Source organism: Pagrus major, chromosome 6 (genome assembly GCF_040436345.1).
Source record: "Pagrus major chromosome 6, Pma_NU_1.0".
Taxonomy (NCBI): Eukaryota; Metazoa; Chordata; class Actinopteri; order Spariformes; family Sparidae; genus Pagrus; species Pagrus major.
In genome coordinates this window covers 4,673,264-4,698,392 of record NC_133220.1, presented here as the reverse complement: position 1 = coordinate 4,698,392, position 25,129 = coordinate 4,673,264, and the positions used below count along the sequence as shown (strand labels likewise).

The 25,129-nt window shown below is 41.9% G+C and overlaps 2 protein-coding genes across 3 annotated transcripts; one reads left to right on the top strand and one right to left on the bottom strand.

Moving 5' to 3' along the window:
- Nucleotides 1–2,614: 2,614 nt before the first annotated feature.
- On the top strand, nucleotides 2,615–21,022 carry ergic3 (ERGIC and golgi 3). 2 transcript variants are annotated; one of them, XM_073467596.1, is made up of 14 exons: nucleotides 2,664–2,772; nucleotides 5,269–5,339; nucleotides 6,643–6,730; nucleotides 6,825–6,944; nucleotides 7,365–7,461; nucleotides 7,563–7,728; nucleotides 7,894–7,951; nucleotides 10,246–10,260; nucleotides 10,746–10,777; nucleotides 11,144–11,240; nucleotides 16,007–16,071; nucleotides 16,452–16,588; nucleotides 16,746–16,801; nucleotides 16,909–21,022. In XM_073467596.1, exons 1-14 carry the CDS (start codon nucleotides 2,685–2,687, stop codon nucleotides 16,986–16,988), a joined length of 1,170 nt encoding a protein of 389 aa, XP_073323697.1. In that variant the 5' UTR covers nucleotides 2,664–2,684; the 3' UTR covers nucleotides 16,989–21,022. The 2 variants fall into 2 exon arrangements, with proteins under 2 accessions (XP_073323696.1, XP_073323697.1); XM_073467595.1 differs by lacking the exon at nucleotides 10,246–10,260 and having other exon boundaries at nucleotides 2,615–2,772.
- romo1 (reactive oxygen species modulator 1) lies at nucleotides 11,923–14,962 on the bottom strand. The gene is made up of 3 exons (XM_073467597.1): nucleotides 14,829–14,962; nucleotides 13,141–13,271; nucleotides 11,923–12,199 (listed from the first exon to the last, which is right to left on the bottom strand). The coding sequence occupies exons 2-3, from the start codon at nucleotides 13,269–13,271 to the stop codon at nucleotides 12,091–12,093; spliced, it is 240 nt and encodes a 79-aa protein (XP_073323698.1). The 5' UTR covers nucleotides 14,829–14,962; the 3' UTR covers nucleotides 11,923–12,090.
- Nucleotides 21,023–25,129: the final 4,107 nt, after the last annotated feature.

The window sequence follows — 25,129 nt, the reverse complement described above, 5'->3', positions numbered from 1 at the left end:
CGGTGAAAGGCAGCTGCAAACAGAAAGCTCCTCAGTCTTGATTTAAAACAGCTGAGAGTTGGAGCATTTGAGCATTTTGGCCCAAAACCATTCAGTGCTTTAAAAAACCAGCAGCAGGATTTTGAAATCTATTCTTCTCATGTAAGTTTAAAAAATGAATGCAAACATTGAACCCATTTACTTCCATGTAAATGTGAATGACGCAGATCACCATGATGTCCTGTACAGTGATGTAACTGCACTAAAAAAGAATAAATTGTTGTAATCTACTTGATCAATATGAACTCTTTTCAATGTAAAATTTGTTTTTTGCGTCCCGGGATCAGTGTTTTTTATTATTTTCCCTCCAAATTTCCAAACTTACCTGCTAAATTTAGTACATTCACCTGCACTCATTTCAGTTTCATTTGCCTGAACATATTTCAATTAAGTTTAGTTTTATTTAGTTTTAATATTATAATAGTATTTAATTTAGTTTCTCTAGTTTTCATATTGATTGATGATGTTCAGCTCAATTAGCTGAACTGTAAACTAAACAAAAACTGAACTAAACCAAAAATCTAATTGTTTCATAAACCTAAGAGATGAAGAACGTAACAGGGAATATTTTCAAAAGCTTTTTTGGATATATATAGTTTACATATCACTGTAAAACAATAATATACCATATTTAAAATTCTGAATATTAATATGTTTAAAGCTGTTGGAGCAATAATACAAAATTCTTAATTTAATAGGACTGAAACGTTCCTTCGTTGTGTTTAATGTGTTTAATGTGCGATGTGATTTTCTTCCTTTGTGTTTGCAGTGAATCCAGAGAAAGAAAACACAGGAGACAGTTTGAGCTCGAAACATCATCATCATCATCCTCAGCAGCTGAAGTCTCCCAGGCCCACATCAAACTGGTACATCGGACGAAGACCACGCACAGCCTTCACCAACAGCCAGGTAATCAATCAATCAATCAATCAATCAATCAATCAATCAGTCTGTCTGTCTGTCAGTTAGTCGTTCAGACAAATAGATCCCAAGAAGTTAACCTGTGTGTGTTTGTGTGCAGGTGCAGGTGCTGGAGACGGTGTTTCGGGCGAACTGTTACCCAGGTATCCAGCTGAGGGAGCAGCTGGCAGGACGGCTGGACCTGGACGAGGACCGAATACAGTACGGACGGCACACACACACACACACACACACACACACACACACACACAGACAGACACACAAAATGCAATAAAGAAGAAAGAAGAAACCAGCAGCTCATCTCCTCTCAGCCGTCACGTTCACTTTCCTTCCTTCTCTCCCTGTGTCAGATCTGGTTTCAGAACCGACGAGCCAAGCTGAGGCGCTCCCTCAGAGAAACCCGTCTCCAGCTGGTTCAGACGGCCGTGGGCGACCTCGGGGTCAGACACGAGGTCACGGGTCAACCGAAGGCCGAGCGAGATGAGCTCGCCCAGCGGCTCGCCTCTCGTCTCCAGCTGGAGACGGAGGAAGAGGAGGAGCGGTGCTGATGAACTCTGACGATCTGTTTCTGTCTCTCAACACGTAAATTCAGTTTCTGACAGCTTGTTTTTACAAATCTGTACTTAATGTTTACATGAGACGACGCAAGAACGAGGACTGAGGCGTTGTCTTACAGATTCAGCAGTTTTGAAGTCAAACTTTGTTAACAGATTTGTTTAATGATCTGTGAAGTGTCTTAATTTGTGAATAGCTTTCTGTTCTCTTAAATGTACAAAGTCTAATTAAAACTAATTAAAGTATTTGAATCTTGAGTCCGTCCCTGGCATTAATTCACCACAGTACACAGTCATTAAACTGGATCAGTCGGGCCCCTTCCTGTTTCCCTCGTGGGACCTCATTTCATAAAATCTCTGTCTGTTAGTGAATGAAGAGAGACAAATAATTTATTGATCCTGTTTGAATTGTGTCACGAATCACACAAATGATGTTTAAAAGATCATTTTCCAAGTCAATTAAGTCTCAGTTTGTCTTGAAAAAAATGAAATATCAGGACATGAAAATACGTTATCATAAAGACTAAAGACCAAAACCCGCAACTTAAACATTGTAGAGCTGCTCCTGTATATTAGCAGCTCGCAGAACTGAACCAGAACCAACTCTCCTGTCACATAACTGCAGATTTATTGTTACTACACATTTGATGTTTGTCAATTTAAAAGATAAATGTACAAGAACGTCGCAGTTTGTTGTTAATAAAGTAAAATCTCATGTGGTTTTGTGTTAAAGCACAATAGATCTGCAGTGATGTGACAGGAGAGCTGGTTCTGGTTCAGTTCTGTGAGCTGCTGATATACAGGAGTGTCTGTACAAAATAATTCTAATAAAGTTATTTTTGAACCGTTTGTCTGTGAAGAGTTTCGACCTTTATTTTGTCAAAGTATTTATAAATTAAATAAAATAAAATAAAATAAAATAGATGCATAAACACGTTTAAAAAAAATACATGAATAAATAAATAAATAAATAAATAAATAAATAAATAAATTAAAAAAATTAAAAAAAATAAAAACGGAAAAAAACGGCCGAATCACGCGGCCGTCGCTGATTGGTCGAGCCGTGCCCCGCGTGTGTCCCGGAAGTGAACGCGGAGGACTGATGTGTGTCTGGAGTGCAGGAATCCGTCGGTATCGGTCGTGTTCAGCGGTGGTTTTCCAGGTCAGAAGATGGACACGTTAAACAAACTGAAGCAGTTTGACGCTTATCCCAAAACTCTGGAGGATTTCCGAGTGAAGACGTGGGGAGGAGCGACCGGTGAGAGGCTTTAACCCGCCGCCGAGCAGCAGCAGCAGCAGCCGTTCAGACACACAGCCTGTTAGCTGCTGCGGCTAACAACAAGGCTAACTGGGTCTTTTCTGCTTTTATGTTGTAAAATATATATCATTTACAGAAAGTTACAGTCTTAACATTATCCTCCTAACGCGGAGTGAGCGTGGACGAAAACAGAAAAGACACATTTAACGTGTAAAATCCAGTAATGGAGCCACAAAATGACAAGGCTAGTGATTAAAAATGCAAATATGTGCATTAACAGGAGCTGTGGTATCAAAAATACTTCAAGATATCATCTTTAATTGAGGCATTTCTACCACATTGTGTCTGTAAATGATAACAGCAGTGATTTGGCTTGTTTTAGGGCTAAAACCATGAACACTTAACATTCCTGAAGGTGATTTAACAAACCTGCTGTTTGTGATGTAGATTTTGGGGACGTGTTTAAGATGATTTATTGATCCCTGGGGTTTAAATTCACATCACCAAGCAGCACCAGGTCAGGCTAAAGACAGAAAACAGATGGACTATTTGATTAAAGCATTGATGTTATTACAGATGAATGAAATATATTAAAAATAAGGACATAAGTTAGAGCGGTGACATAAGAAAACCTCTACATGTAATATACATTAAAATAGCCTGGACTATGTCAGTGAACCTCGCAAGTATTTGTGCAAATGAATTCTGCAGAAATACAAAATTTTAGACAGTTTACACAAACTGATATCACATTGCGTCAGTATTTGTTGGATTTTGTTGCCAGTTGTTGATCAGTGACAGACGAGAGCGCTGTAATTAAAATGAAGTCATTATTTCGTGTTATTTCATTTAATATTCAATAACTTTATGTTTATTTTATCTGTTCTTCTGACTCCTCATGTAGCCGACAATGATTTTACATCAAACACAGATCATGTCAGTCGTTAAAACAGTTTACTAAAGGAATAATGTTCAACACATTTCATATGTTATTAATGATTAATCAATAATTGATTGTTGAGGCAGCGGACTATCGACTATGCAGTATGTGTACTCGACATAATATGCACATACAAGAATACAAAAATGTAATTTAATAATTCTTCTCGTCATATACTCAGTTGAAAACAGTACAAAGACGATATATTTAATGTTTAACCTCATCAGCTGCATTGAGTTTTGTGAATACGTGCCAGCAACACGTTTCAGACGAGTTGTGACAGGAGCAACAAACGACTGTTTACCTGTGGAACGCTCCAAAAACACCTGTTTGGATCAGTCCACAGGTAAACGGGTTCATTACTACATGAGCTCAGGGACACTTTGTCAAACTGTTGTTGGTCTGTTTTATTTTACGTTTTAAACGAGCTCCTAACTTTTTTGGAACTGGGATTGTAATAGAAATAGAAGAGGATACCATGGTAACACATATACTATTATTATTATATAATACAACACTAAAATATATTTCCTACCTATTCAGTAGCTGTTGGTTTCCATTTAAAAATGGCCGACTGTTCAAACTTGTTGTGTCGTGCATCACAGTGATGTGTAAAATGCTTGTTTTGAAAAAAATGGTGAATTGAATCAGTAGATTGAGAAAACTATCACCAGATTTATTGATGATTAAATTAAATATGAGTTGCAGCTCTAGATTTAACTTAAACCTGGATTTTTTTCAGTTTTTAGATTTTAAATGTATCTGGAGATGTAGAACTGCAGCTTATTCGTAGGTTAAGTGGATCAGAACCGAGGCTTCCTGTAATGAAGCCCATATATGAATGAGTCATGTCTCCTTTTCTAAGAGGAATTATGAAATATGCTGTTGTCATTGTGATTTTAGACGAGAAGGAACCGGATATTGAGAAACCAAAGTGCTGCAGCTGTTGGGTTTTAGGACCAGACCGAACTGGATGGGACATGTTTAGTTTAGTCACAAGAAGAGTGACAACCTTTTACCTAACTTACTTAACTTACAGCCCTTTACCATAACTAGTTAGTTCTAGTTCTCAACTGTGTAAGTTTGCTTCTTCTCTGTTTTTATATCACTTAAAATGTAATATCTTTGAGTTTGTCCCCCAAAACAAGACGTGTAAAGATGCAAATACAAGCTCACGACTTTTTTTAAAACCCTTTCATTCCTTTATTGTTGAAAATCATAACACATTTATCACAAAAAACACTGGTCAGAGTCTTTTTCTGTTAGATAACATCAAACACTCTGTCTTGAATAAATAAGCGATTTAATTAAGTTTATAACGTTGGTTTGTTTGCTGACTGTGTGTCCAACATCTAATATCATCAGCAATCACTTATATTGCAGTAATTGACCTCAAACTCAAGCAAATGTTTTCTAATTTTCCTCAAACATAAGATATCAGGCTTAATTAAATTGGGACGACGGTGTCTTTTTAAAAGGTTAAAATCATAACATAAAGCATGTTTTCTGTCGCCCGTCTCAAACTCGTCCTGATTTCTCCCTCCGTGTCTCTGCAGTGACGATCATCAGCGGTGTCATCATGTTAATCCTGTTCGTCTCTGAGCTGCAGTACTATCTCACTAAAGAGGTGAGTCCATCCACATCACCTGACGATTTAATATCCTCCTCGAGTGGAGCCGAATGCTCCGGGGGGAAATTAAAGTTGACTTTTAACACAGAGGAATTATAATGAGTGCTGCCTGGAATTAAAAAAAAAGGAAGTTCTGCTTTTGACCTGGAGCGCTGCAGCCGGGCCGGCCCGCTGAACGCATCTGCTTTTTAAACAGCCTCATTTGTTTATTATTATACAACTTGCATATATATACTGGTGACATTTTGTCCACTGAAGAGCACACCTTGTATCTGCAGGTCCTGAATACAGTCCCCTCAAAATATTATTAAAAAGTCCGACATTTAAAGTACAAATGTCTTAAATATTTTGTTCTTATCTGCTGTCGACAGTTCATTTTTTTCTATGTGGTCTGGCGCTGTTACTTTGTAGAATCGGATTATTTTGCTGCTGTTCAGTACTTTTTATGGAGATTGAGTCGGCACCAACAGACCCGTGGCAAACGCTGTTACTACTGCAGGCATTACTTTATAATTGGTCACTACATCCGTCAATTTTCTGCCACTTATCTGGGTTCTGGTCACGTTAATTAATGATATTACGAGGCGTAACAGATATATAGACAGCTACAAAAATGTGATACGCGTGTGAATGGTAAATGGCTGCATTTACCAGGTCAGTTAATTCATGTACACAATAAACTATAATGATGATAGTAAAAGAAGCTCGAGCTAAACATTAACCAGTTCTCAGAGTTCAGGAGAAACTTCCTGTCCGACCAGTCTGATGAGTCGGTCGCACAAGCAATGAAACTGCTGAAGGCTGAAGTATCGTAACTGTAAAACCAGGACTGGTCTTCATTGTGTTGCTCAGTAACAACCTGTTCACTCACCTTTAAGCCTTTAATGTCCACAGTAGAATTTGAGTAGTTTTTTTGTTTGTTGATCAGAAAATGCATGTTGTGAGCGTCCCGTTTCCCAAACATGTATTTATTTTGTAGCACTAAGTAAATCAGGGATAAAAATTCAGCTGCTGTCAGTTGAAACCTTTTGTTTCATGGGACAAACTGTTGTACAGCAAATAAGGCCAGCAGGAGTGTGTGTGACTGTATTTTCCTTCTGCTCTACAGTGAAAGTCAGGCTCGAGTCAGTCTTACTTTTCTGTTGCTTTGGTGTAGAAAATGCAACCAGATCTGAGATGCATTATTCTGTCATATCTGAAATGTTTACAGTGAAACGTTTCGTGCATCATGTGTCGGACATGTTTGTGTTTCGACTGAACATCTCAAATTAAAACTCATCCGTGTGTTTATTCTCTGCAGGTTCACCCTGAGCTGTACGTCGACACGTCGCGAGGAGACAAACTGAAGATCAACATCGACGTCATTTTCCCTCACATGCCCTGCGCCTGTATGTAGCTGCCGCTGTTACCTGCGAGTTCAAGCTGATGAAGCTAACATGCTGATGATGACACAATCATAACCCCATTCTCTCTCTCACTCAGATCTCAGTATAGATGCGATGGATGTGGCCGGGGAGCAGCAGCTGGACGTTGAACACAACCTGTTCAAACAGCGGCTCGACATAGACCTCAAACCCGTCACCCTCGAGGCAGAGAAACACGGTAAACGTAACGTATTTTACTTTTCTCTGATATTTGACCTCCTGACACAGCTGATGGCAGACATTCAGGCCCAAAATGGTGCTCCTTTTTTAAAAAAAAAAAAAAAAAAATGTGAGGGACTCGACTGATGTAGTTGGGTCGCTGCAGGTACACGTGAGAGTTCAGTGATACATCCGTGACAGTTCACTCCTCTTCCTTAGCGCTTGGGTAAAGAGGGGAGCCGGCAGAGCACTTAAAGCTCGACACTGCGAGGTTTTCTAGCTGGAAAATTTGACTCATGGTGGCAAAAATTGAACCCCGTTGAATATTTGCTGAACAGCCCTGCATTTCTTTGCCAGAGCATCTGTGTTTGGAAGTTTTATACTGAACGGTTGAACTAAATGATGTTTGTTGATGACTTTGTGTTTTACCTGTACGTAGAACTTGGAAAGGCCGACGACGGCGAAACGTTCGACCCCAGCACGCTGGACCCAAACAGATGTGAAAGCTGCTACGGCGCCGAGACCGAAGACCTCAAGTAAGACACACGAACAGGCTCTGCTTTTTTTCTTTCTCTGTGTTTTCTGTACAGCCTTGTGTTTACTCATTGCTTCTGCTTTGTGTGTGTGTGTTTTTCAGATGCTGTAACACCTGCGATGACGTGCGGGAGGCGTACCGGCGGCGAGGCTGGGCGTTCAAGAGCGCCGACACCATCGAGCAGTGTAAGAGGGAGGGCTTCACACAGAAGATGCAGGAGCAGAAGAACGAAGGCTGCCAGGTTTACGGCTTCCTCGAAGTCAACAAGGTGCCAGCTGTTATCTGTCGATTATTATTATCATTATTATCTCAACAGTAACTGCCTGGTTTCTGTCTGGAGGACATTCACCAGGGTTTGGAAAAATGACTGTTGCGCTAAAACTATCTTGATTGCATCGCTCATATTTACCCTCTGCTCCTCTTTGTGTCTCAGGTGGCAGGAAATTTCCACTTCGCTCCAGGAAAAAGTTTCCAGCAGTCTCACGTTCACGGTAGGACCTGCTGTTCACCCCCTCTGCACACACAAACAGGAGTATTCAGATGTTTTTGAGCACCCTGCGTTACGTTCCCAAGACAGATGATATGATTAAACACCAGTTTTTCTACATGTGTCCGGCTAACGGGCTGAACTTGTACATTTAATGGTTTTTTGGGACCTGTTTGGATCTAAGACGTTGCATTAAGTCCAGTGTAGTCCTGCTGTATCTCACCTCTATACAGTTGTTTCTCTTTGAACGAGACTCAGATCACAACCTGAGGTTTTAATGTCATATAGATTGAGTGGAGAAAGAGGAATGAAACCTTCTTTTTTATAGAGCAGATGTCAGATATCTGTTGTTTATTGACGAGTGGCTGATTACATTCAGAGCTCTACAGTGTTTGTAGCATCAGGCAGCTGTGTAGAAATGCTTTGTCTGTCATCGGTCGGTGCAGAAAAATATGCTGAAAATCTGTAAATGTCAGATTTTCACTGCTGTGCTATTTTTAACAACGAGAAAACGTTTGTGACGCAGCTCAGGAGAGATGAAATTCTCCCGTCTTCAGGCCGTTTCGGATCAGAATCACATCTTAGTGTTCCTGACTAAACTCTTACATTGAGTTTAACCTCATAACGACAGAAACAGAGGGTGTTCAGAAACGTTTGACTGTGGAGTGTGTTCATCAGTCTTTGTTCATTCATCATCCCTCATCACAGCCCGAAACATCCTCTCACCACATCTCCATTAACAAAACCATTAATCACAACTCAGGGCTGCACACAATCGTGTCTGATTGCATGTTGAGGTTTTTCCAGCAACAATTAATCAGTGTGATTTCAGTGTTTGTGCCCTAACAGAGACATTTTGTCAGTGTTTTAGACACAGTACTGTATCGTGCAGCCCTGCAGTCAGCTTGTCTGTTCAGCTCTCAGTTTTATTCATCAACACTCGAGTCCCGGTTGAGTCACAGGTTACATAAATCAGGACCAGAGATGCTTAAATATTCACCATCAGTGCGAGAATTAGTTTGTTTTTCACTGAAAATGTACCCTTTCTCAATTTTGACTAAATAATCTTAACTCAGGGTTGAAGCTACATCTCCTGACCTTTATGAGAGAATGAGGGTGCAATCGGTTTTAAAAATGAAATACGAAATAAATGCTTTTCTGTGACCTTAATCACCAGGCAGATAAAAGACACACGACAGTCCTCTCATGTGTCGTTCAGTTAAGTGACTGAAACGAGGTTACTTAAGCTGATGCTCGCAGTGTTTTCCTGATTGATGTTCTCCTCTGTCAGAGCTCAGTGTTTCTGTCTAAATGTGTGTGAGAAAACCCTCAGAAACATTATACTGAGGCTGTGACGAGGCTCTGTGACTCTACTGCATCATCTTTGTTTTGTTTTTAACACGTTATCGCCTGAAACATCCACACACACTTGATTATGCTTCAGTCTAACTTTAAAAAAGCTCCACATCAACATTTCACGCTTCTATTTTGCACATCTACGTGTTTATGTCTTTCAGTTTTTTTCTTTAACTGCGACTTTTGTCTCACCATCGTCTTGTCAGTGTCGGTTCTCACCATCTCGACTGGACTGTCCCGTTTTTGCCCGCCTGCAATAAGTTTTCTCTCGTCTGCACATTAAACCAGAGAAGGAAATTAACAGCAGCCGGCCTTCGAATAAATCTCCTAGACAAATCTCTCTAACAGCCACTTCAGAAGGAAAACTGCAACACTTTTACGCGCTGCAGAAGTCGGCTGAAAAATTACAGAATGTGCTTCAGGAAAAATAAAGCGGCTGAAGTAAGTTTCCTTCCCTGAACACAACGCTATCCTCAGATAAAATAATCTGACTGAATGTATTATATTTTAATGCTAACAGCAGAAACAAGAGACAAGACTCACTTGTTCTAAGAACAAATCCGCCTCATCCCTTTTATTCTGACCCGACACTGCGCTGTGTGTTTGGGGCTGCACCATCACCAAAACCAAAACATTTTCTAAATCTCATTTTCAAAAACATAATCCTCTCCGATGAGATATTCTGCTGTTTATCTTAAATCTCAAATCAAAACCTTTTCAATACTTCAACCGTGAGCACTAAAGCCTGAGGGAAGATTTTTAAAAGCTGTGTGTTTCACTGTTCATGTTTTCATTAAAATTAAAAGACAAAAATGTTAAAATAAAAGAGAAGTTTTGTCCGTGTCGTGCAGCCCCTCCTCCCACATCCTCCCATCCATTAACATGAACTGGTCTGTTGTCTACGTGCATCTTTATAGTGACTCTTCTCTCTTCTTTCTGCAGTGCACGCTGTGGAAAGTAAGTCCATCTTTATTTGCAGTTTTTATTTTTTTATATATATATATAAACACCAAAAAACTTCACACAGCAGCAGCCTCATGCTGGTATACTCACCGGTACTCTTATATAAATATATTTATATATATATATATATATATATGCGAGAGTGTTGCATGTATAACGTTGTTTTTTTAATGTGAGGTTAAGACATTTTAATTTAGTTAGTTAAATTAAATGCTTCATGAATGGGAGGTCAAAGGTCATCGTCACCATGACAACCAGATGTGACCTGCAGCAACTAATCTTAACTTGTGTCACTGTCGGCTTCAGCTTTTATCTGCTGCCTTTTCATCTGTTAACTAACCAGACTGAACAGCTGAGCGACGAGCAGTAACCAATCACAAACTGATCAATAACTCTGACAAATCTGTGAAAGACACATTTATTTCTTTGTTTGTGTATTTGAAGCATTAACAAGTGAAGTGGTTTGTTTGTGATTGCAGTTCACGACCTGCAGAGTTTCGGCTTAGACAACGTAAGTAACCTGATATTTTCTGAAGTTTCTGTCACTAGAGTCTGACACATTTGTGGTTTTGTTTCTTATTTGAAGATTTTGTTTGCTAGTTTTTCCTGTTGACAGTTTTTGTAATTTTTGAAAAAGCATGACCCAGTTTACGTTACAAGTCACGTATTATTGAAAGAGAAAGACCTCTGAGATCACAAGCTGCTGTTATTTGAGTCTGTTCAATGCATCCAGTCTTCAGCTGACAGTTTAGATGCTCTGATCTTTCACAAAAACAAAAGTCTGGGAGTGAAGATGTTATTAATGGACCTACTTGTTGCTAATGAGGAGCTGCTGAAGTCTGACAACTTGTAATCTTCCTGTCCTGTCGTCCCGCAGATCAACATGACCCACCTGATAAAACACCTGTCGTTCGGTAAAGATTACCCCGGCATCGTGAACCCTCTGGACAACACAGACGTCACAGCGCCACAAGGTCAGTAATTTTAATGGTTTAAGGGAGGAATAACACAACAGACCTGGTGGTCTTCTTAGAGCTATTGGATCCGTCTGTGCCCACTACATGGTGGCGTTTCTTACCCTCAGGTGTTCACCTCAAAATCTTTTCTTTTGTCCAACCAACAGTCAAAAAGCCAAAGATTTTTTACATCATAAACGAAAAAATAAAAGCGGCAAAGCCTCACGTTTTAGAAGCTGGAACCAGCAAATGTCTGAAACTCTGAATTATTAAAATAGTTGCCAAGTAATTTCCTTTTGATTGACAAACTGCACTGGACCCTGCACACTACAGACGTACTGTTGTGGGAGTGGATCACTGAGAGAAGCAGGTGCTGGTTCAGCTTCTGCCTTTTAAAAAGGGCTGAATTTAAGAGTTTAACCCAAATAGAACAAGAGATCTGACCACTTCTGGTTTCACTCCACCAGTCTCATACATTTAGACTCAACTTTTGTTTTTTTCTCGTCAGACTCTCAGATCTAGAACATGAGAGCTTCTATCTAAAACACAGGACACGAGACAAATGTAGCTTTGCAGGATAAAACAGACTGAACAGAGAAATACTGAGTTTTCCTTCTTCAACATAAGATTTGCCGTTTTGTATCCATCAGTCGGAGCAGGACGTCGGCAGCGTCACAAACTTTAACACATCCAGTCTGAAAACAGTTTGACAAAGCTGGACTTTTATTGACAAAACTGGACAGGTGGCGGAGAGGTTGACGGCATCGAGCATATACAGAGCTGTGGTTGTAGTTATTGGAAGAGTCCCATAGCTGTACAGTTGTGGTGTGGAGGTGTTGGAGGAGGAAGTGGTTCCCCGTCGTCCTCCTCAGCAGCGGATGCCCATGCCGATGGCCATGAAGGTGCCAAACGTCCCGCCGCTCTGCATCATGGTCTTCCCTACTCCGCCCATCAGCTCCCTGCCACGCATGCCGATCCTAGAGACAGTTTTTAAATTAGCGTCAAGCGAAGTGAGCAGACAGTTTACAGGCTCGTACCTCATTCTGTCAGGAAGAAGTGACCTTCAGTGTCGAGAAAAGTAGACGTGCAGTCTATAAAACATGTAAATGAACGTCGGGTAACTCTGAAGTTGATACGGCTGATCAATACTAGTGTAGTCTTCTTTTAAGGATCCCGAACAGAGTTAGTGTGGATGTTTCGTTTGGGTCTGTGCAGAAGATCGTTAAAGAAACGGCTGTTAATGAGCACAACTTCAGACCTGTTTGAGTAGCTGATAAAAGAGGTGAGATGTGGACTGCATGGTGTCACTTGCAATGGTGTTTCAGTTGTGTATAGTTGTGTATCCTCAACATAAGGCACGAAACATCTACTTCTGACGACACTTAAGAGCCTCAAACTCAGCAGGTGGCCGCTGAGAGGAAGGACAAGTTCACATTATTCTGCTTTTTAGATAAAACTGACAATATGGCAAGTTTTTCCTCACTTGAATCGAGGGTCGAAGCCCACTGAGGCAATGTGATCGTGATTTTTTGGGGCTTTATAAATAAAACTGACAGTTTTTAAAGTAGAGTCGGAGAAACAGAGAACTTGTACCTGTGTTTTGTATTTGGCAGAAAGGAGAGTAAGTCATCCGTCACTCCCTTCAAGTGAGTGATGGATGACAGCTCTGAACAATGAGCGGCGTGAAGATGACAAATTGGTTTCTGAACAAGTTGGCGGTGACGATCAGTATTAGGAACGTAACAAACAGGTTTTGAGGGGGAATGAGCTTCACGTGCACAGCTTTTGGGGCGGTTATGGCAGATTAACTGGTTCATACTGGCTTTAAAACAGCTGATCTTAATGGAAACTAAGTCTGACATTTAACGCAGTTGCTGTTTCTGTAGGCGCAGAATAGTTCGGGTGAGTTCAGAGTTACCTGAGACACGAAAACGTGCCAAACATGGCTCCGGCAGCCATTCCTACTGCAAACCCCATCATGAAGCCCATCTTGACCCGGTCAAAACAGCTGGGCTGGGTCTGGCCATATGGACCTACAGCCACCGGCATCTGGAGGGGACAAAACACAAGGGGACGGGTCAGACAGGCGGACTAATGAACTCTTAGTGTTTTCTCTTCAGAGTGACACATCGTGTAATCTGATAGCGTGACGGTTGCCGAACTGGTAGCCAGACCACATCGTTCACACGGTCTGATTTATGACCCGCTCTGTTCACATGTACACGACAATGAGACTACTGCCAAAATGTGGTCGCGTGAAGACGCAAAGCCGAGCCACTTCAATAAGTGTTCATGCTGAAGCTTCTTCACCAGAATTCAAAGAAACACCCTCAGTTTGTGAAATCTGCTCTACGTAATAATAATGATGATGATTAGGGCCTTATCGCCTGATCTTATCAGACCTTTGTTTTTACAGCTGATATTTGTGCCAACATTCCTGAATGAACGTGTTTTAAAATAACCAAACAGGAAACATGTGGCCAAGTGAGATTCCTTCATATGAATACAGAAACACGGAGGAGTTCAGGGACTCGTGCTGCCTCAGGGCCTCCTACAAGTTAATCACACCACATCAGACGCTCAGTGAACACAGCGTTCAAGAAGACAAACGCTTGCTCCTGAATCCTCCTCACTGTGTACAGTCTGTGCTTTTACCAATCTATAAAGTAGGGCTGCATAATTAATCAAAAAATAATCCAAATTGCAAGAGAGACGCTCTGGCCTACAACTCGTCTTCTCCAGATGTTATAAAACACGTTTGCTTGGCAGAGACCAGGAGAAACGCCCCATCATCATGATTTGACTAGTTTTTCAATGACAGTGAAAACTGTGATGTAAAATTGAATCATCCATAATTAATAATATCATTTTTGGACCATATCGTGCAGCCCAAATATTAAATACGTGTTTTTTTTTAGTTAGTTTACAAGAAATCAGCACAGTTAATGATGTAATATTAACATAAGTATTTACAGCACTGCAACTTTAAAATGCCACTTTTAAGTAATATTTTTAGTTGTGTGATAGTACATCCATTTTGTTATTTTTATCCAAGTTGTACTCAGTTTTTTTAGACTATATTAGTGATGTCAGGACCCTCGTCACGTTTTAAACAGAGTAATGTAGCTTCCTGACAGTCATTTGACCTTTGTACCTGATGTTAGCTCGTTGCTATACATTTATTTAAACATACTATACAATCAGTTAGCTATTAGCATCGCCTGAGCTCAAGATATTAAAGTTAAGCTGCGGATTAATGTTAATGATTAAGCCGTGTTGCTTAATGTGCAACGTGAGGCAAGTCAGTGTTATTTAATTAGCATTAGCTCGTAAACTAAGCTAGGCTAACGTTTTTCAGAGCACACTTCGCAGACGAAACACTTGTTTTAATGTGTCTTTAAACTGTAATCGTACAAAAACAAACACTACGTTAATCCTGTAAATTCACTTCGTTTTAATCACAGCGGATAGTTTGTTGTGCTAGCTGCTAGCTTAGCATGCCGGCTAACAGGCTAACGTCAGCCGCGGCCTTGACGGATCAACACGGCGCGTTTTCACCGACGCGTTCCGTCTCATCCTCGTTGGTTCGGCTCAGTTGGACCTTACCTTCAGCTACGTGTGTGTGAGATAAGCTCGGTTCTGGTTCCTGACTGGAGGGCGATCGTGTATTTGAGCACACGGCTTCGTTTTTAAATGTCTTTCTAGCAGACCTCCATAACCGGAAAGAGGAAGCGGAGAGAGAGACAGAGGAAGCCGAGTAAAGAGGAGCGATGACCCGCAGGAGACAGTGAGCAGCGCCCCCCGGTGGCGCATCGCGTTACTACAACACTCAGTACAAAAGAGCCTAAAACATAAATAAAACAAAATGTGATCATATTTTAATCCTTTCTGACATAAAATCCAGGTCAAACTATTATTTAGCTATTTATATTTTGATATTTTTATGAAGTATTTTTAGTATTGTTTGTTGTTTTGCGCCTACAGACCGCAGCAAATCCCTCGTATGTGTGAACTTACTTGGCGATAAAAGCAATTCTGATTCTGAAAACAATAAATTTAATGTTTGATTTTATTTTTTTTCATATATGCCTACTCTGAATTTAATGCCAGCAAGCATCCCAATCTTTTGGACTCTCGGTTGCAGTAATATTTATATTTTATTAGTTAAGAATATTCAAAGTTAAACCCAACATACAGCTGAAGTTAACCCACGTAAATACAAAATCACACAAAAGTGTTTTGTCCTGTTGAGAAAGAGCTTTAATCCTACAGCAGTTGATCACACGACGTGCTGAAGATCTTCTGCTTTCAAGATTCAAGATTAATTTATTTGTCTCGGGGGAGATTTGTCTTGGACTTCTTATTTATACTTGGACATATGAGACAGTACATACGTCAACAGACAATACACAAGACACGTTTAAACAACACAATGAGTGTCAAATACATACGGGAATGAATGAGTTTGAATGATCTTCTCTTATATTTAATTGGGACCCTGTAACGTCGACCGGGTGGAAGCAGCTCATATTGACATGTGAGGGGTCGCAGTGATCCTCCTCGCCTGTCACAAACCGAGCAGCCATTACATATCTGAGTATACAACATCATCTCATAACATGCTAATAATCCATTTCTTACTTAAAATCTTACTTCTGTGACATTTGATGATATCCGTTGCTCTGAATTGTTTTTTCTTATTTTCTGCTGTTTCATCTTGACCTGCTGTTTTGCTCTCGGTTCGTCTACGATTATTAACGAGCGTCTTCTTTCTCTCCCCGCAGCATCGATGATGTACCAGTACTTTGTGAAAATCGTTCCCACCATCTACGTGAAAACTGATGGAGAGGTGAGTCCTCACTCACACGAGGCAATCAGAATCGTGGTCGAGCAATGTTGGACCCCCAAAGTCCAGTTTGTTTGACCATTGTGAGCGCTAGTTTGCTCAGGCACGAGCACAAGCGCGGGTATTCAGCATAATCAAGAAATCCAGGAATGTGAGTCGGGCCGCATACGACCAGAAAGACTCACAATAAGACACAGAGTCAGTAAAGTTACGAAACAGTTACAGTCACGAAAGAAAAAGTGTTGCGTTGTAACATTATCTCCTGTAGGTTTTCTTTTTAACCAGTTAGATGAGACTTAAAACATGTTTTGTATCATGAAGGAAGCATTCATCCTTTTCATCGGTCTGAAACTGTGTTGTTTGTTGGCGTTTGTTTCTTGCAGGTGGTAAAAACAAACCAGTTCTCCGTCACCCGGCACGAGAAAGTGGCCAACGGGCTAATAGGAGACCAGGGGCTGCCGGGAGTGTTCGTTTTATACGAGCTGTCTCCCATGATGGTTAAATTCACAGAGAAACACAGGTAGGACGAGGAAATGTTTTTAAAAGACTTTTAAAGACACTGTGATGCTTCAAGAAGCACATTTTAACGACTGTCACACAGTTTTATGGATAAAAGAAGAACGTGAGCTTCTTTACGTGTTGCTGCTACATTAATCTCTCCGTCTCTTCCTGTTCAGATCGTTCACACACTTCTTAACGGGAGTTTGTGCCATTATTGGAGGTGTATTTACAGGTGAGTCCCTCTGTGTGGCCGCGTCGTGTGATGCTGATGATGTAACGCAAAATAAAATGTGAAGTGAGTGAAATCTGATGTGTATCATCTGTTTGGACCTCCTGCAGTGGCCGGTCTGATCGACTCGCTCATCTACCACTCGGCCCGGGTCATCCAGAAGAAGATAGAGCTGGGCAAGGCGTCCTAACAGCGCCCCCTAGCGGCCTCCAACGGTGCAACACAGACCAAGACACGGACACAGAGGCAGAAAGCAGAGGGACGGACGGACAGAGGGAGAAGTTTGTTTTCCTTCGGTCTTTCTGTCTTCTGTCGGATTGAATGAGAGACAAACGGAGGGAGACGGAGAGGTTTTAAAATCGGCCAAAGTTTTTAATTCCTCCGTCTCCGTTTTCATGGAGGAAGAGCTCCGGAGAGGAACTTGAATTTCACTGTCCACCGTTTAATTTGATGCCAACGGGACAGAGTCAGAATCAGAAACAGACAACGACAAGAGACTTTTTTTGAGATTGAACTCGAGCAGAGACGAGGACGCTGCATCGACTCTGCGAGGCTTCTTCGTGGAGAAAGAGAACTTCCTTCACTCGCTCCTGCTTTACGTCAACGTTCGCCACACTGAATGTTCGCCAGAGGATCTGCGGTCGAGCCTTTGATCCGGAGGGGTGAGGACGAGAGGACATGGAGGCTTTTTAAAGGAATACGTCACCCAAAATCTCTGGTTTTCTTATCAGTCGCTGCCTGAAGATTATTTTGAGTTATTATTATTATTATTTCGACTGTTTCACTCAACTGACAAAAACTGTTTCCTGTCACCAACAAAGAGAGTGTGATGCTGAGCAGCATCACCGCAACGCTGAGCAGCATCACCGCCGTGTTTATAAGACTCTCCTTTCCGCACGACATGTCTGTAAAACTTGTGTTAAGAAGATAAGTTAAGAAAATGCAAATAATAATGGCACAAACTGATGTAACAGCGTTCTGGGTTCGGGCTGATAAGAAACATTTTGGGTGACGTGTTCCTGTAAAGACTTGTTGCACCAACGATTGTTGAGACGAGCTGATTTTCGTCCTCGTTGATTTAAAGCCACCATGTGAAGAGAGATGATCCTGATGAAGACTGGTTGTGTTGTTTTCAGCCAGCTCATCTTCACGTCTCTGAGTTGGATCTGTGCATGTGAGAGTCCGTGTCTGATCATCACAGCCGTCGATGATCCCGGTCCGTCTGGTCGACACACACTCAGACGAATCCTTCACATCGTGGCTTTAAACAAATGACATATTAAGACTGAATCAATGACAAAGTGAACTGATGTAATCAGAAGTGGAGAGTCGTGGAGATATTCAAGAAGCCAAATTCTTTCAGTGTTTCAGCGTAAAAACCGACCGGCAGCAGCCAAAATCTCGCTTTAACGTCGGCTCGCTGGGTCGGACTCAGAACATGAAGATGAACCTCGACCTGAATAATCGCTGCAGCTTCCTGTGATTTCGGCAGAAGAGTGTCAGGCTGTGTTCCTCCCCTCTCCTCTGCCCACATCCTCAGTTTCACCGTGTTTTATGAATCGATCGACACCAGAAAAATGTTTGCAAATTCAGACGCCGAGTCGAGTCAGCAGGTAACGCTCCTGCAAACCACAGATAACATCCACGGTTGACGTTTGCACCAATTGTGGCGTATCACGTTCTCGTTATGTGCTCGTTAGCTGACTTTCACATCAGATGGTTTGAGGAGACGGATGCCAACAAGGTTTGAGTCACACCGGTGGATATTTTTATGGACAGCTGAGGATATTTCTAAGCATTTGCGGCGTGAAAAGCAGTTTTTTAAGAGGCTCTGCAGACATTTCCATCCGTATTTTAAGCCAAACCATGTTTTCCTGACCCTGACCAGGTGTTTTTTGTGCCTAAACCTGAGCAGAGAAGTAGAAAATTCAACTTAAATTACTGTGCGATTGCAAAATAAAGAAACGTCAGCCTCGGAGTCATCTGTGGTTCTGCAGAAACACACTTGGAGAACATATATTCTGGCGATCGGGTTGTAAAATGTGACCCTTGGACTGACTCTTATCCCTCAGTGTGATTTGTAAATCAAACTCTTGGTATGATTTGACCTCGTTCTGTTCGTTTGTGTGTTCAGGAGTGTAAATACTGTACAGACACATCCACCACTGCCTCAGAGAAAAGGAGGGAAACAACTTAAACACTAAATGAATCCCACCGGACGGAGAGCGTCGCGCTGCACTGTGTCAGTGTTACAAACACATTCAGACTCATTCAGATTTTTATTTTTATTATCGGGTAAAGGGCTTCTGCTTCTGCTCTGCTTGTTTCTTCCTTTAACTCCGCGGGCTGCCCCTTTAGACCGCTCCTGTTTTCTTTATCTGGTTTGTGGGTGTCGGGAACCTTAAAGGTCGCTTCAGATAACGACCCTCCTCCTGCGGCCGTACGAGTCCTTCAAAAGTGTTACTCTGATCGGGTTAATGACAGAGAGGCAAGCAGGAAGCTCCAGAACCACAAGAAGACGCCGTGTTCAAAGCCGGGTTGGTTCTGACTTTATTCCTGACTCACGTGTGGAGTCGCCACATGAGGCCCAGATGTTTCTGCCGGTTTGATCTTCGTCTCTGTGTTTATTTTTGACCGTCCTGAGTGTGAGACAGACAGAAACAGACTCCGAGGGGGCGAGATGTTGGTTTTTCTGAGAGGACCGCACTGATGTTTGGCTCATTAACTACGCAGCAGACGTCACTTTCATCACGGCCGACCACTTTAGAGGAGGTTGTTGTTCAGATGCTTCTGATCCTGAAAGCTCCTCGCTCACCTTCAGTCCACACGTCCGTCTGCTTTGTGACGTATTAATCCATTATTTTTAATCGGCTAATCGTTCGGTCTATAAGTTGTCAAATGACATCGATTTAAAAAAGCCCCTCATGAGCCCGACGTGACACCAAAACTCAAATATGATCAGTTTACAGAGATATAAAAAGATCTCCACACGTGAGGAGCTGGACGAGAGAGCGTCAACTATCATAATTAGGGCTGTGATTAATGATTGTTGTCTTTAACAGTCCAAAACTCCGACTCTTCACTTAGTGACAAAGAGAAGCAGCAGATCCTCGTATTTAAGAAGCTGGAACCAGACGATGTTCGACCCTTTGTGCTTGAAAATATGTCTGAAACAATCAATCGACTATCGAAACAGCAGGAGATTTTAATCGACATGTGGATTAATTCTAATCGCTGCAGCTCTGATCGAGTCCACCCAGGTTTCTGTTGATGCTTTTCATCAGTACGACTGGAAGCAGATGAAGATGTTATCCACTAAATGATGACGTTTTTCTTCCTCAATAGATTATATTACTAAAATATCATTCCTGCTCATAGTGTGTGTCCAAGAACCTTGTAACACGTTAACTTACCGAGTATCTTCTAACATCGTGTCTCAACTCTCACACGTCAGTTTTCTTTAAAGCCACACTTGAATGTTTTCTGTGAGGCCGTGCTGAACCAACACGACTTCAACCTTCAACAGTCGAGATCAATGCACACATCAGCTGTCGATCGATCACAGTCACATGTTCTGACGAGGTTTCTGTCTGTCTTTAACTAGATGAATGAGACGCATCACTTCCTGCTCGCCGGAAGATTTCCTCCCCAGTAGTGATGCACATTTAGTCGAACGTGTCACAGGTTGTTTGCTCGAAAGCACAAAATCCCCGGACGCACGAGAGTTTCAGCCTCACGGCGTTAAAAGAAAACCAAACCTGTGTTTTTATGGTTTTAAGGAAACTAACCTTCTGTTCCGACTCCTCTCCGTTCCCTCCGTTTGTGGTAGCAGCTTTGTGTTTGACGTCACGATGACGAAGTTCATCCGGGATGTGACGACGTGTCGGTTCAGTGTGAATCTGCGACCGAGACTGAAGCTCGTGTGACGGTCGCAGAGTCGATGATCGTGAATATCGAACCTGTGCGATGTTTCTTCTCTCTGATCGTGATGAGTCGGGTGTCGATGGTCGATTGTTGCACCTTTTAACATCTAAATCAGGGGCAGGGGTCGTGTGTGTGTGTGTGTGTGTGTGTGTTCAGATGCCAGTTGCCATGTATGTGTGTGTATGAGAGTGTGTGTGTGTGTGTGTGTGAGTGAGAGAGAGAGAGAGAGAAATGTATTTATATTTTGATTGTCCTCAAACAGTTTTTAAAATGACAGAAAATAAATGTTAATACACCAGCCTCCACCGTCTCACTGCTGCTTATTTTCCTTTTTGAAAAAATTGAATCTTAACAAATTAGATTGAATCCAGATTTTACAGTTCCGGCTGTTAAAGAAATTCTCGGGTTGATTGAATTACTTTTTTTTTTACGAGCTAAACTGAGTCGCGTGTGTTTGTCCGTCGTGAGTCAGATTAAGCAGATCATCATCGGTCTGAGACGTCAGCGGTCGATGATCGAGTCGAGGTGACGTCACCGTCAGAGACCACCGTGACTCATGAGAGAGGAGAAGGAAACTGGTTTCACCAAAAATGGCAGGAAGGACACCAAATATAACCAGAGGAAGAAGCTTATTCAAGGAAACTGTCCACGTTTCCTCCCTCACGCTGATGGAAAGTTGGATAAAGTTTCGTACTTCAAAACATTTCAAAGATTCACAACAAAACAGCTTTGCAGCATTTTCCTGAACAACTGAAGTAGCTGAGGACTTGTTTTAAACCGTTAAAAACTACTTCAAAAAAAGACCTGAGAACCTAAATCACTTTACGATGTCATTATTTACACCCTCATCGACTTTTCATCAGCTCGGGGGTGAGGAGCTAATGAACAATGAAACTATTCACACAAAGACAAACGATGAACCCTCAGAGATCTGAGGAGGCACCCGGCTGACCTCTGACCCCAAACACATCCTTATGTCTTCTCAGTTTCTTCCTCAGTCTTCACAAATCAAACCAAACTGAGAAGAAATCAATAAAACCAGAGAAATAAAATGTTTTTCTTGAATGTCACATTCTGTAAATTTAAAATAAAACTTCTTCCTTCATATAAATCATCTCTTCAGTAATTTAAAGATCCAGTTTCCAATGAGCAGCAGGTCACCTGTCGGCCACCAGAGGGCGACATGGACCTCAAAGTGCTGTAGTTTCTACTACTGTCCTCACACACACACACACACACACACACACACACACACACACCAACAGGAAGTTACTCAAGCCGGCTATAATTTCATTCAGATGATCTGTTCCCTGTGTGTGTGTGTGTGTGTGTGTGTGTGTGTGTGTGTGTGTGTGTGTGTGTGTGTGTGTGTGTGTGTGTGTGTGTGTGTCAGAGCCACGCAAGGCTGAGCAGTCCAACATTACGGTCCACAGAGAATAGTTTGATGCTGGAAATATAATTATCTGTCTGGGGCGTAGTGCTGCCCTGTATCTGTGTGTGTGTGTGTGTGTGTGTGTGTGTGTGTGTGTGTGTGTGTGTGTGTGTGTGTGTGTCATATTAAGTCCTCACAGCAGCAGAACGACATCATCGGGTCATGACGGAGGGTCGTGGAGGATTTCCAACACTGACACACTGATATTTGACAGAGCTGTTGTGTTATCATTATTATTATTATTATTATTTACATCATTTATTCAAGTAGAAGCAGTGAAACAACAATGTGCTTCGTTATAAATAAAAGTCCAGCATTCAGCATCTTATCTGAAATATAAGAACGATGATGTTTTCAACTAAATGTAGACAAACGAAGGAAAGTAAATAAGGCGTCATCAGAGTTACATTATCAGCATGTGAGCGTCTGTGGCTGTTGTGTCTCCTGCTCCATCGCCACGCCTGTCGCTTTAAGAAATCCCTCTGATTGGCTGATCAGCTAAGTGAATCAGCGCATGAGAGGAAAATGGAAAAAGCCGGTCGCTGTGTAGTGTCCATGATTTTACCCCATGTAGTGCAGTCACTCCTTATTTTCATCAGACGTTTCCTCTGTTAGAAGAGGCTGAATGAGCGAGGTATCAAAAAAACTCTGAGACCGGACAAAAAAAGCAGCTGCCGTGGAGGGAAGTGAGACTACCTGGTAAGTTTTGGAAATACGTCTCAGCACAGCGTAGCTCTCATCGATCCGACCTCCAGTCGGGGAACAAGTAACAGTTGTTTGCTTGTTGTTTGGCCGACGGACCTGAACTCCAGATCTCTTTGTTTTGTGTTCATACTGATGCGATACGCAAATATTTATTTCACGTTTGGTCTAAACGCAGTGTGAGAAGTTCCATTTTCCCTTTTTAAATGATGATCAGACTTCTGCCACCTGCTGGTACGGAGAGGTATTTCCTCATACGAGAACGTACGAGCTTGTTTGCCGTCAGCTGTTGTCTTTCCGTTGTGTTCAATTCACCACTGATAACGTGTGACTACAACTGTCAAATAAATACTGATGTGGAGTAAATGTAGAGTGTTTCCCTCTGACATGTAGAGAAGAAACTTCAGTATAAAGAAGTTTAAAAATGGAAAACGCCCAAGTGAAGCAGCTCAAACTCCACCGAGCAGTCATATCCGTCAGCCTGTCGGTGAGTAAGAGATCCTGAAACCTGTGAAAATATTTCAGGGAAAATTTGATGAAACACTTCTGACATGAGCCAAGAAACAAATCATGGGTTTTGGTGCCGATCCAGGAACTTCCTGGTAGAATGAGTTTCCCATGAACTCTTGCACTCAGCTGACAGTAAATCCTCCACATCCACTGATCAGTGATTGTTATTCTGATGCAGGAATGTTTACAGTTCAGCTTTAACTTGATATTTAAGTCACATTCATTCAGAGAAAGAGGATCCCTTCACCGTCACTGTGTCTGTAGATAAACTACCTCCACACCCTGCACATGTGCATTTAAGATGAGCTTGAGGTCGAGCGCAGTGCGATGCCCCCCCGGTGCTGCTGCGGAGGCTCACACATACATCTGGTGGCACTATGGATGTGAAACCACCCTTACAGTTCAGAGATAAACCGTCAGGCTCAGGTTATAATTTGAGGAGTCACAGAGTGCGAGGCTGAGCGGCGTCGGTGTGAGGATTTAAGGTTTAGGGTCAGAGATGTGTCGGGTCTAGAGTTAGGGTTGAGATTTAATTTGAGGTTGAGCGTGCAGGATTTAGACTTTAGGTTACGGTCGAAGTCAAGACTTTAAGTTTGAGGTTTGAGGGTTTTTGCGCTTATGTTGCAGTGATTCAGCGCAATAACACTCTTGAGATGTTGGACTGCTCATTCTTACAGTTTGTGATCAATCTGGTGATGTTACAGACGTCTCTGCTGAACCTGATCATCAGACGCTTTGTCTCAGTTTTGTATTTTTGAGCAGAATCGTCCTGAGAGGCAAAAAATGTGAGAGACAAGTCAGAGAAGCATAAAGGAGAAGGTGTGAGGTGAGAATCAGACTCAAAGTGCATTAAAATGAGACTGTTGAGATGAAAATGATTAAGAAACTCAGCTCATGTGGAGAGGCCGAGCAGCACCGGGCCCAGGTGCTCACGGTCGCACTAACGAGACAGCTCCTCCTACATAATTACCTGCAGGACGATGAGCAGCCGTAAAAAACAGACCTCACTCCCACCTGGTATTAACATATAATCTGCGTCTGGATGTCTCATCTGGATCAGGAAATACGTTCATGTGGAGGCTCCGACTGCGATTCAATCTCAGCCGAGCAGAGAAATTACATTTACAGTTTATCGTCATGTAATTCTGCCTCTTCCTCCCGCGGCCTCGAGCTGCTCGTCACATCAGATGAGCTCTGCAGGTTTCAGATGAGAAGCTCCAGACAGCAGCGTCCTTTCCCTCGATCACAGCGAGGGCACTCAGAGGTCCCCGAGACAAATCTGATAGAGTTGATTTAAAAGGAAAAAGAAGGAAAAGGAAACAAATCACACAAGATTATTCTGACCTTTTCTTAAATGTTGGTCATGATAATGTGTTGTCAGTGTTGTTAAACAGGAAAAATGACAGACATTTTCCTTTTAATCACACACCAGCTCACACACCGTCCCACACTACGGCAGACACACACCCTGATATGGGTGTGTTATCACATGGAGGAGACCGCTAACCGACAAAAACACACATTTAATTTTATCAGAGACGTTTTCTGTTGAAATTCTGGAGAATATCTGATGAGCTGAGGGTGTGTCTGTGTGTGTGTGTGTCTGTGTGTGTGTGTGTCTGTGTGTGTGTGTGTGTGTTTGTGTGTGTGTGTGTGTTACAGTCAGACTGAACTGAACAAAAACAAACTCTCCTGCCAGTTTTCTGTCTGCAGGACTTCAGTGACGTTCAGTAATCTGATTTTTTTTTACTGATCCGTGTCAC

Excerpts from the sequence above, each read along its gene's own strand:
- ergic3 (XM_073467596.1), top strand. The coding sequence starts at position 2,685 with ATGGACACGTTAAACAAACTGAAGCAGTTTGACGCTTATCCCAAAACT. Across the intron at positions 2,773-5,268 it reads GACGTGGGGAGGAGCGACCG|TGACGATCATCAGCGGTGTC; the intron begins GTGAGAGGCTTT and ends GTGTCTCTGCAG. Across the intron at positions 7,462-7,562 it reads GCCGAGACCGAAGACCTCAA|ATGCTGTAACACCTGCGATG; the intron begins GTAAGACACACG and ends TGTGTTTTTCAG.
- romo1 (XM_073467597.1), bottom strand. The coding sequence starts at position 13,271 with ATGCCGGTGGCTGTAGGTCCATATGGCCAGACCCAGCCCAGCTGTTTT. Across the intron at positions 12,200-13,140 it reads GGCACGTTTTCGTGTCTCAG|GATCGGCATGCGTGGCAGGG; the intron begins GTAACTCTGAAC and ends AACTGTCTCTAG.